We start from the raw sequence: 12,160 nt of genomic DNA, 5'->3' as shown, positions 1-12,160 counted from the left end.
CCATCCTGGCTAACACGGTGAAACTCCGTCTCTACTAAAAATACAAAAAATTAGCCGGGCAAGGTGACAGGCGCCTGTAGTCCCAGCTACTTGGGAGGCTGAGGCGGGAGAATGGCATGAACACAGGAGGCGGAGCTTGCAGTGAGCCAAGATCGTGCCGCTGCACTCCAGCCTGGGTGACACAGCAAGATTCCATCTAAAAAAAGAAAAGACACAGGTTGGATCCCTGCGTAAGGGATGGTTTGGCCCAGATGGTCCGCTGCGGCCAAGGGCAGGGGTAGAGCAGAGGCCCCACCTCAGCTCAGGGCGGGGGACCCGCAGCTGGTTCAGCCACCTCAATGAATACAGAGGTTCCTGGGGCCTGTGAAGGCTAGAAAATGAAGGGGGCAGGAAAGCATGCCAGTGTGTGTTCTCCTGCTGCCTTCCCTTTGCCCATTTGATGCTCTCCACCTGGATCACTATTGGGATCCTGTATCTAACCTCCTCGCTGTCCTTCAAGACTCATTTCAAGTCACTCCTTCAAGAAGGCTTTCCTGCCTAGAGGTGTTGCTTCCTCATGGAGGATCTTACCCTGTCATTTTCTGTGTCCCTGTTTGTCTCAAGAACAAGGACCCATCTGATTTATCTCTGTATCCTGTGCATCTAAAATAGAAGAGGCTTGGTAAATATTAAGTATTAAGTGCCCCGAGCCCTCTTTTACTAAGGACCTGCCAACATGGGCCCCATTCGCACTAATACTATGAAGATAGCCCTTTTCTATACTTCGTCATAAAAAAGTACTACACTCACCTGGGTAGCAACTTCCACACAAACAAGCACATGTGCAAGGAGATCACCATTATTTCCAGCAAAAACTCCCCAGGGCCGGGCGTGGTGGCTCACTCCTGTGATCCCAGGACTTTGGGAAGCCAAGGTGGGCGGGTTGCTTGAGCCTAGGAGTTTGAGACCAGCCTGGGCAATACAGTGAGAACCCGTCTCTACAAAAAATACAAACATTAGTCTGGCATGATGGTGCACCCCTGTAGTCCCGGCTACTCCATAGGCTGAGATAGGAGGATGGCTTGAGCCCAAAAATTGGAGGTTGCAGTGAGTGGAGATAGCACCACTGCACACTCCAGTCTGGGTGACAGAGCCAGACCCTGTCTCAAAAAACAAACAAACAAACAAAAAAACTCCCCAACAAGATAGCAGGCTACAACATGCATGTGATGAAGCTGATTTGAAGCGCTCAGTGAAAGGTGTCTCCATCAAGTTGCAGGAGGAGAAGAGAGAAAGGAGAGATAATCATGTTCCTGAGGTCTCAGCCCTGGATCAGGAGATCATTGAAGTATTAACAGATCCTGACATTAAGGCTGACGTTTTTGGACTTTGGCAGTCTGTCCAACCTGCAGGTCACTCAGTCGACAGTGGGGATGAATTTCAAAACGCCACGTGGAAGCTGTTTGAATCTTTTTGAGATACTGTAATATTTTCAATAAACCTAGGACAACAGCAAAAAAAAAAAAAAAGCCTCAAGCAACGAGCAGTGTGTGTGGGGCTGATAGGAGTGAGGAGAAGAGGTCGGACAGTTATGCCAGCGCCTATCGAGAGTCCCAGCAATACAAAGAACAGGGAGCCAGGGTTTGCTCCAGGATCTCGCCAGTGGACTACAACTCCCGGAAGGCAGAGAAGTGGACTACAGCTCCCAGAAGGCTGCGCGACACACAGCCAGCCAGGTGCTCTCGTGAGGCGTGCCAGTCAGATTCCGCGGGAGGGCGGCAGAGATACCGCGATATTTGGGAGCGGCCCCGAGACGCGCCTGGCGCGGGTGAGCAGTGGAAGGGGGCTGGGAAGCTGGGTTCTGGCGGCGGCGCGGGAGGGGAGGTTCGGGGAATTGTGTCTGCGAGCGTGGGTCCGCGGCTGTCTGTGTGTGTCCTTACTTTCCCCTCTGTGCCCATGAAGCTCTGCTTGAGACTGTGCGTGGGTAGGCGGCCGTGCATTTGTGCGACCTCACTTTCCCGGCTGTACGGGTGGGGCCGCCTGGAGCAGGAGGGACCCCCGAGTCCTGAGTGGAGGGTTTGCATCTGTGCCCGTCCAGCCCGACTTTGTGCTGCTCTGCGATTATTTGTCCAGTGTCGTTTAATCTAGTTTAAATGATGGCCGTGTCAGCTTCTCACACTGAGCGCTTACCCGGGCTGCCTAAAGTACAAAGTGTATTTAAAAAGTTGGTAAAATTAAAAAAGGAAAGCCATGGGATGTTGGAGGTAGCCCTAGGCCTGCCAAAAAGTGCTGAGTGCTATTTAAAAATTAGGCCAAATCTTGTCAGAAAAGAACTTCCTGCTGTCCTTGAAGTATTTGGAAGCAGGTGCTAGATGGTGAGCAGGAGAGATTGCCAAGTTGGGGAAGTGGTGGGTGTCCTGGAGCAGGGGTTTCCACATCTCTCACAGTGGCTGGGAAGTAGCAATACGCAGTCACTGCCTTCCTAGTAGCCCACGTGTGTGAGTGTGTGTTAGATACATGCATCCCTCTATCCGCAGGGGATTGCTGTATACTTTTTTTTTTTTTTTGAGACAAGGTCTCATTCTGTGACCCAGGCTGGAGTGCAGTGGTAGGAACATGGCTCACTGCAGCCTCGACCTCCTGGGCTCAAGGTATCCTCCCGTCTCAGCCTCCTGTGTAGCTGGAACCACAGGCATAAGCCACCACACCCGGCTATTTTTTATTTTATTTTATTTTTGTAGAGACAGGGTCTCACCATGTTGCCCAGGCTGGTCTCAAACTCCTGGCTCAAGCAATCCTCCTTCCTCGGCCTCTCAAAATGCTGGGATTACTGGTGTGAGCCACCACATCAGCCCTCCCGTATATCGTTTTTCTTTTCTTTTCTTTTTTTTTTTTTTTTTTTTTTTGAGTCAGGGTCTCACTGTGTCTCCCAGGCTGGAGTGTAGTGGTGCAATCATAGCTCACTGCCTCCTCGAACTTCCTGGGCTCAGATAATCCTCCCACCTCAGCCTCCCAAGTAGCTGGGACTGCAGGCACGTGCCACCACGCCCTCTGTATAATTTAAATAATCTCTAGATTACTTATAAAACCTGATACAGTGTAAATGCTATGTAAATAGTTATACACTTTTTTTTATTGTGGTACTATTATTATATTTTGAAATGGTCTCTCTCTGTCACCTAGGCTGGAGTGCAGTGGCACAAACATGGCTCACTGCAGCCTTCTAGGCTCAAGCGATCCTTCTGCCTCAGCCTCCCAAGTAGCTGAGACCACAGGCATGTGCCACCACACCTGACTAATTTTTAAATTTTTTGTAGAGCTGGGGTCTTGCTATGTTGCCCAGGCTAGTCTCGAGTGCCTGGGCTCACGCAATCCTCCCACCTTGCCCTCTTAAATTGCTGGGATTACAAGTGTAAGCTGGAGCAGAAGCCTGGGCAGCCGGTAGTGAGGGGATTTGATGTTAGGCTAAAGGATTCAGGCTCATAATGGATCTTGGATCCCTGCCTACCCACCACCCACTTCCCTTGTTTGGTTCTGCTTTGTCTTAGGTCAGTTCTCATCCTTCCTGTATTGAGCTTGAACCGATACCCTGTCTGGCCTTGCTTTCCTTGCTCTGTCTTTAGTCTGGTTCTGTGCCAGCTCCACCTTTGCCCATATAGGGACTGGCAGGTATCCCTGAAACCTAAAACTCTGCCCTGAATTAAACTCATCAGAGGAGACTTAGACATCACAAGCTGAGGCTCTTTGCTCTGTCTGTCCTTGTCTTTCTAGAGGATAGAGAAGCTGCCATTTTTCTGGCTGTGGCTTACCTGCTTGGCTAGTGCCCTGGGATCTTGAGGCTCAGTAATCAAAGCCTGTAGCCCTATAACCTGCCTGCTTGCCAACTCTTTTTGCTGCTCAGGAGTTCCTGTGAGTTCAGCAGAGCCCGGGGAAGTCAGGTACTGTCTGCAGCTACCCTTCCTGTGCAAATAGGTGACTCCAACAGGTTCTGGTTAGAGTAATAGACTTACTGGTTTGGAATTTGATCCTCTTTGCAAGCAAACAAAGGAATCCTGCCAGCTGTCACCCTTCCTGGAATTCTCAGGTTGAACTGATTGGACCTCGCCTCCAAATGTTGGTTAAATGATCCACTTTCTATTCCTCAAGTATATTAAGCACACACATACACACACACACCCTCTTTTTTAGGAAGGTAGGTAAGTTTGATCCTTAGCACAGCTTTGCTAAGCAGGCTAAGTACTGTATTTCGGACTATAGTGCCTGCTGTGGGGAAGCAGTTGAAGTCACTAATACAGATTCCTGCCCCAAGTTTAACTGATTGCTTTCTGTAACCTGTGTCCTAGGAGTGAGATCAGCTTGATGTGGAGGAGGTTCAGGGGCCTCAGAGATAAAATTTGGCTTCTGGTTTTGCAGGAATCTACCTATCCTAGCACCAGTTGGCTAGGGTGGGATAGGGTCAGGGTTTGAGATCTGGCAGGTAGGTTTCCCTGGAGAATAAATAATGTGCCTCCATCACCTACCGATGATGCGTTCTGGGAAGAAGCTGGCTAGTAGGCCCTCTGTACCTTGTCAGATTCTAACAGGGCTCCCCACTCCCTGGGATAAACTCAGTTCTCCAACTCTGGCCAAGCATTGCCCTGGTTGGGGCCCTGCAGTGGAGCAGACATTGAGATTACTGGCAAATCAAACTTTAGGTGATCTTGCCCTAGGGAACCAGCCTGTGCTTAACCCCTGCTGAGAAGTGGGATAATGCAGCCAAACATGATCCTCAGCCCACGTGGGTTGTGCCCAAGTGCTGAAGGCAAATCCTGGGCAGAGAGGCTAGAGAGCCAGGGGGCCTGTGAGTGAAGAGGAGACAGGCCCCTGTGGATGCTCAGCCATGGAGGTAGCCATTGGATGACTCACCAGCACTGCTTCCTGGGCAGCTGCCTGAGTTTCCCTTGCCCTGCTGATTGTTTTTTGAGTGCATCTTCTAGGACCTTCTGTCTTGTACGGAGAGCCCCTTGCTGCTCTCTTTCATGTATTGACTCAAAGTTTCTGCTGGAAGGAGCTTCAGAAATCATCTGGTCCTACCTCTGCATTTTTCAGATGAAGGGACAGGTCCAGGGAGGGAATGACCCTGGACCAGGGTCACTCCAGGTCAGGAGCACACCATGGTCAGGGCCCAGGGCTTCTGATTCACAGGCTGGGTATCTGTCTTCTGCCCCACGCTGCCTTGGAGGGTATAGTTATTCATTCAGCACATGTTCAGGACCGCCGGCTAGTGGACTGCTGTTTGGCCGTTGGACCCGGTCACACATTCAGGGAGCTTGCTGGTGGAGGGAGAGGCAAGGAAACTGATGTGTTAATTGAGTCTGTGATCACCAAAAAGGTGCATCCCAGGGAAGGACTGATCTCAAATAATTTCAGACAGGTGTCATTCCTGTCTTCTCAAACTCAACCTACAGATTCCCCAGAGGCAGCTACTGTGTTTTCCACAATTCCTTTGCATAGTGTTCAATGTGATCGGTCCTCAGCGATGGTTGCTGATGAAGCACGTTCTGCTGGCCCAACCTGCCACATGTAGGGTTTGGTGTCCATGAGCCATATTATCACGAGCACTCACTTCTAGCAACGTCTGAGAGCCAGAGGAAGAAGCAAACCAGCTAATCTCCTGGGGTGGCCCGCATCCCCTTTATGCTGGTTTCTTCCTGGGCTTTGATTTGTACGGTGGTGCCCATCTTGATTAACAGGGACAGGGACAGAGAGGCAAATCTCTTGGCTCCCTGGAGCACCCAAACCTCCTTGTTGCCCAGGGTTCCACCTCACGAGCATCTTTGGAACCCATCCCTTCCTGCCACTTCCTTTCACCAGTCAGCCCAGTCCACCGCAGCCGCTCCTCTCGCCCTCCAGTCTCTCCACTAGCAGGGTCCCTTTGACAGTATCACCAGGTGTCAGCACCATCTTTCTAAAACCAAAACTCCTCACCCTGGCCCTCGCTGCCCATGGCATTCTGGCCTCACCCTGACTTTCAGCCTCACTTCCTGCCCCTCCACTACCCCCCATCACACTCTGGCTTCACTAGTAAGCCACTCCCTGTTCCCCAACCTGCCACCCTCCTTCAGGACCTTCACCTTTGCAAGATTGTTCTTTCCTTTGAAGTGATTTCTTCCTGTCTCTGAAAAACTAACTCGTCCTTCAGGACTCAACCCCAACGTCATCTTTTCTGGGATGCAGTCTCTGACTTCTAGAGATGGTCACCCTGATCAGCCACGCACCCGGTACAGCCCTTCCCCACAGCACTGCATCATTATCTTGTGACTGGCCCGTGTGTAGGGAAGGTGTCTCACTTTCTTATCAAACTGTGTGCTCCGTGAAGCCAGGACTGCTGATCCCTTCCGCTGCCTCAGCCTCTGGCCTGGGGCCTAATACATGGTGCTCCATACATTCTGGTCGACTGTATGAATGAAGGAGGTGGCCCTTGTTCTGCTTTTAGATCCTAAATCCCGACAGCTTTATGGAGCCCAGGCCTGGCAGGCTCCCAGAACTTGAAGCCACCAGACCCCACATGGAACCAAAGGCCTCCTGTCCAGCTGCTGCACCCTTGATGGAGAGAAAATTCCATGTTCTTGTGGGTGTCACAGGGAGTGTCGCGGCCCTGAAGTTGCCTCTTCTGTTGTCAAAGCTTTTGGACATTCCTGGGGTGAGTATCCTCACCAGATAAGCATGGCAGCCTCTGGCATGGGAGTCCAGTGCTCCCGGGGACGGCCCATTGCTCTGCAGTACACGCAATTTTCTTTTTCTTTATCATGTTAATCCTGCTTGTGGAGGTCCTGTGTGTGTGGTGCTCTGTGGAGGATTCAGGAGACAGAGACCAGTGCCCAGTGTAACCAGGGGCTAGATTAGATAGTACAGACAGAGCATGAGGGGAGGCTGGGAAAGGACCCGGTGAATGGAGGGTTTGGGCTCCCATACATTGACCCTGAGAATCTGTGAAGTCCTGTGTGGGAGGAGGGCTGGCTGGAGAAGTGCAGCAAGTTCTCAGTACCCCCTCCTGCCTTGGGCTCCCATACCCCTGCTTTCATTCCACCTTGAACACTGCGGCTGTGTTCTCCCTCCTCGTGAGACCCCATGGTTATCTTGTCAGTCAAATGCTCTGAAGCCCCATTGCCTGAAGCTCTAGGTTCAAACTTTGCTTCTTCAGGTATTCAGAGCCGCCCCAGGGGCCCCTGACTGTGTGCTGGGGTCAGGGACTATAGCCCCCATCCTTGGCCAGATCATCAACTTAGATCTATTTTCTATATTGGGGTTCTGGTGCAGAAGTTCAAGGCTTTAAACAGCCTGCAATCTAACAGGCAGTGGCCCCACTTCCTAGTTCCGCCTCCGGGGCCCTTTGTTGGTCTGTCTTATCCCCCTTGGTCTTTGCGTGGCTGGGCCCTGCTGGGCTGGCTGTCCTCTCTGCTCCTCTCTTGCCTTTTCACATTCTGTGCAAAACCTTCCCTGTCTGCCCCAGCCCAGCCCCTATGGTTTTGGCCCCTTCTTTTAAACTTATTTGACATAGAACTATAGGTTGCCTTAGACACTGCTGGTGTTACTGGCCCCTAGTTTTGGTGGGGTCTTGTGAAGTTGCTGGGCCCCAGGCCTGGATTTTGCCTCTCTTGTATCAGCTGAGCACCCAAGGTGCGGTGGCCCCGGCAGCCGTATCTGGCATGTCCAGCAGGGGGCGGTGCTTACTCACAGATGATCACGTGGTCCCATCAGCTGGGGCTGGGCTGGGAAGTGTTTCACTTTTTTACTTTCCACCAACTTCCACCCAGAAAGTCACCCCATCACCCCACCCCCAGGGCTGGGATAAGCCATGAAGCTGCCAGCCAGGGATGACAGCCAGGCCGGAGTGGGGGAGCGGGGAGAGTCTCGTGGCACTCTGAGACTGGGTGCTAGACTTTTACGGCAGTGCTGTTTAGGCCCAGCCACCCACTGTGTACCCAGAAGCATTGGTAGGAGCTGGCCAGCTAGAGCCATGAGGGTGGGAGGCCTCTGCCACCACCCCCTGGGGAGGGAGGGAGCCATGCAGTTCCCTTTTCCCATAGCCCCAGAGCAAGTGAGTTTCCGGACTAGGGGTGGATAGGGGCGGGGAGTCCTATCCCAGGAAACAGATGGGCAGCCTCAGAGCGGAGGGAAATGGCAACCCTACTGCTTCCTCCCATCCCACGCAGCCAGCGTTTGGCGGGGGTGGGGGCGGGGGGTGAGGAAAGGGTTGCCTGGAGCAGGCAGGCGCTCCAGCCCACCCCAGGGCCTTTTAGCCTGGGCCTCATGGGATGGCAGGCCATGTCTGGAACAGGACTTGGCTTCCCCTCTCTGGTTGGAGTTGATGCCAAAAGTGAGGCAGCCAGAGGGCACTGAACTGGGAGGGAGGGCTCCCCGACTCAGCCTCTTGGAGCCTGCCTTTCCCATTTGAAAATACGGCTGATTCCTGCTGCCCATCCCCCAGACTCTTGTCAGGCTCCCTGAGATGTTGGCTGGGGTGGGAGGGGTCACAGATGAAAATGGTCTTGTGCCAGTGACTCAGCACAGAGCCTGGCATGTTGAAGCACTCGGTTGTGTGTGTTTCCTGGCCATCACCCTGTCCTTTCCCCTTGTTCATATCCTTTGGGCCAGCCACATGGTGTGGGGCAACCCCACTGGGAAGAGCCACGGACGCCACAGTTCACCTGCTCTTGTGGGTGGCCCATGCCTTTCATCTGCAGGGAGACAGCTCTCCAAGCCTGGCCTTGCTTATTAGGGCCCTCGTGAGGTGTTGGGATCCAGAGGTAATCCCTGGATTGCCTTGTGTTGGCCCCAGTAGTGGCGTCTATCCCTGCACACTCCCCTTCACTCCCTGATGGCCCTGATCTCCGCATTGCCTCCTGCTGGATCTCCTGCAGGAGCATCATTGTCCCTTGCAGCAGTCACTTTCAGCTCTCCGCCTGCTGAGTCGTGGGTTCATGTGCTCAAGGCTTTCCGGAACTTCCTTAGGTACATCCAGATTTTGTCTAGCACATGAACAGCTGGGGTGTGGGCTGCAGGGAGCTGGGGGATTCTACAGATCTGGCCCATCACTGTTCCTGATTGACCAGTATGTCCAGACATCCCAGGAAAGCCGCTAACATCAAGGTAGCCAAATCAGGGAGACTGTGAGGGGTGGTGGAGAGACATGGATTAGCCACAAGCCACACACACCAGCAGTCGGGGAGAATAGTCACTAGCAGAGATGACCTTGAGTATGTTGGGGCAGGTGGGCAACCGTGTCACAAGAGAGGCAGCTGAGCACATTTCTGATGCTGGGACCCTGGGCAAGTCAGTTCTTTTTGGCCATAATTTTCTTATCCACACAGTGAAGGAGGGGCAGGTTCTCAAATGATCCATCTCCAGGGCCTCTTCTGGTACTGGTGTTAGAAGATTCTAGATGTGAGGGCAAAAAGGACTAGGACCCAAAGGCAGCCTGAGAGAAGGTCCTGGGGCTCAGGAGCTTCAGGGAGCCAGGGGGTTTTGTAGTTCCATAGTTGTCATGTAATTGAGTGGCAGTAAAATCCGGGTTGTCAGCTCAGGCAGTTTCTTCCCTGGGGTTGGCAGCCTGGCCCATGCAGGGGAGCAAAAATGGCTTTCCTCCATCTTGCTAGGCTGCTTGGCTGGGCTATGAGTTCAACTGACTTATAAACAAAATTAACAGGGCCGGGCACGGTGGCTCACTTTGGGAGGCTGAGGCGGGCGGATCACTTGAGGCCAGTTCGAGACCAGCCTAGCCAACATGGTAAAACCCCAGCTCTACTAAAAATACAAAAATTACCCGGGTGTGGTGGGCGCCTGTAATCCCAGCTACTCAGGAGGCGGAGGCATGAGAATCGCTTGAACCGGGAAGGCAGAGGTTGCAGTGAGCTGAGATCGTGCCACTGCACTCCAGTCTGGGTCACAGAGCAAGACTCCATCTCAAAACAATAACAACAACAAAAAACAAGATCAACAGGAGAAAACCATATTTAGTTACATATCTGCACATGGGTGTACCATAAAATGTGAGATTCCCAGAAGGGTGAGATGGCTGAAGCCTGTATAGCAGCCTGAGCTACAGAAGGAAATAGGGGCTTGGGGCTTCTGGGGGTGGTGGCGACACAAGTTATGGGAGGGTGAGGGGAGGAATTATACGGTGAATAAACGTTGTCTTGTTAGGCAGATTAAAACTTCTCAGATAATAAAAGATGCCTCAGCAGATTGTCAATAACTCAGCCTTCCTTTCTCAGGGTGGGGGACTCAGGATAAGGGGAATCCCTCTTTACGCAGATAAGAGAAGTTCAGAGAAAGTTCCTCCCTGCATTTGTTTTTTCCCCAGTGCCTTCAGGTTTGAAATAATCAGCATACCAAAGCCGCATATTATGGGGTGGCATTTCCTGAACTCCTTTGTCCACACCCTTCAAACTTGGGAGGAGAAGACAGACATCGCCCTAGCTTTTGCCAGGGCAGGTGTCAGCAGAATTCAGAGCCAAAAGGGGATTTCTAAAGATAGAGAAAACCCCCGACTCAGGGAGTCAGCAGGCCTCGGGCTCAGAGAAGGATACATTTCTAGGGTGTCCATCAGGACATCCAGGTCTGTCGAGGGTGAGGAAAAGAAGACTCTGCTCATATGTAGTGTGGAGTAAATTCTGACTTTCTGGAGGACCACTTGACAATACTGAGAGAAATTAAAACATGTTCATAGCCCTTGATTTACCCACAGGATTAAACTCTGTGGGGTGTATTTACAAAGTAAAAGGATGTCCACTATAACATTATTTATAATTTCAAAGCACAACTGGAAGCAAACAAAATATCCAGCAGTAGAGAGCTGTGGTGCCCTTAGGATTTATGGGACAATCTCTCAGTGGATTACTTGGCAATGATTCAGAAAAATGGGGTGGCTCTCTCTGTGCGGAAGGGAGCAGTCATCAAGATGGAAGCAGAATAAGCAAGGTTTAGGAGCTAGCAAACTGGACCCCCCAGGCCAAATTCGGCTCAGTGCCTGTTTTTGTATAGCCTACAGCTAAGAATGATTTTTACATTTTAACTTTTATTATTTATTTTTGAGACAGGGTCTTGTTCTGTTGCTCAGGCTGGAGTGCAGTGGTGTGATCACCGCTCACTGCAGCCTCGACCTCCCAGGCTTAAGCAGTCCTCCCACCTCAGCCTCCCAAATAGCTGGGACTGCAGGCGTGCCATCACACTCTGCTAATTTTTTTGCATTTTTTTTTGTAGATACAGGATTTCGCTATGTTGCCCAGGCTGGTCTCAAACTCCTGGGCTCAAGTGATCTGTCTACCTCCACCTCCCAAAGTGCTGGGATTACAAGCATGTGCCACTGTGCCTGGCTTGATGTTTACATTTTTTTTTTTTTTTTTTTTTTTTTTTTTTTTTTGAGACGGAGTCTTTCTTTGTCCCCCAGGCTGGAGTGCAGTGGCGCGATCTCGGCTCACTGCAAGCTCCGCCTCCCGGGTTCACGCCATTCTCCCGCCTCAGCCTCCCGAGTAGCTGGGACTACAGGCGCCCGCCAACACGCCCGGCTAATTTTTTGTATTTTTAGTAGAGACGGGGTTTCACCGTGTTAGCCAGGAGGGTCTCGATCTCCTGACCTCGTGATCCGCCCGCCTCGGCCTCCCAAAGTGCTGGGATTACAGGCTTGAGCCACCGCGCCCGGCCTGATGTTTACATTTTTAAATGGTTAAATCAAAAGAAAAATAGTATTTTGTCACTCATAAAAAAAGTGATATGAAATTGAGATTTCAGATCCAAGACGATTTATTGGAACACAGCCATACCCATTCATTTACGTATTGCCTATGGCTGCATTTGTGCTACTACAGAGTTGAATCATTACGACAAAGCCTAAAATATCATCTGGCCCTTTATAGAGAAGGTTTGCCGACCCCTGGTATGCAGTCTGATTCCTTCTGTGTGTTCTTATACTGAGTTACTGTGCACAGTTTTTTCCTCTGGTGGTGGAGGGACCGGTGGAGGAAGGGAAACTTGCGTTTTTCATTTTTGTATCATTCTGTTCAGTTTTAATTTTCTAACCTATGTGTATATTTGTATTTTTTTTTTAAGTCAGTCGGGCTTTTGGTGGGAATATTGTGGAACATTCTTGGTAACTTTGTGCTTTTTTTTTTTTTTTTTTTTTTGAAGTGCTCACTGAGGA

The 12,160-nt window shown here is 51.2% G+C and overlaps 1 protein-coding gene and 1 pseudogene across 8 annotated transcripts in view; both read left to right on the top strand.

Moving 5' to 3' along the window:
* Positions 1-315: 315 nt before the first annotated feature.
* Positions 316-1,467, top strand: LOC134736592 (small ribosomal subunit protein eS17-like; annotated as a pseudogene).
* Positions 1,468-1,555: 88 nt separating this feature from the next.
* The window catches only part of PPCDC (phosphopantothenoylcysteine decarboxylase), a 35,738-nt gene continuing 25,133 nt past the window's right edge, over positions 1,556-12,160 (top strand). For 2 of the 8 annotated variants that reach the window (XM_055277740.2, XM_063638730.1), the window contains exons 1-2: positions 1,726-1,807; positions 6,455-6,661. In XM_055277740.2, coding sequence (XP_055133715.1) covers positions 6,476-6,661 — 186 coding nt within the window. In that variant the 5' untranslated portion in view covers positions 1,726-1,807; positions 6,455-6,475. Of the gene's footprint in view, positions 1,808-6,454; positions 6,662-12,160 lie in introns of all 8 variants that reach the window. The other 6 variants (XM_055277744.2, XM_055277745.2, XM_055277741.2 and 3 more) reach the window with 5 other exon arrangements.

This window comes from Symphalangus syndactylus, chromosome 5, assembly GCF_028878055.3.
Source record: "Symphalangus syndactylus isolate Jambi chromosome 5, NHGRI_mSymSyn1-v2.1_pri, whole genome shotgun sequence".
NCBI lineage: Eukaryota > Metazoa > Chordata > Mammalia > Primates > Hylobatidae > Symphalangus > Symphalangus syndactylus.
Note: the sequence above shows the minus strand (reverse complement) of the source record. Positions and strands in the feature narration are given on the sequence as shown.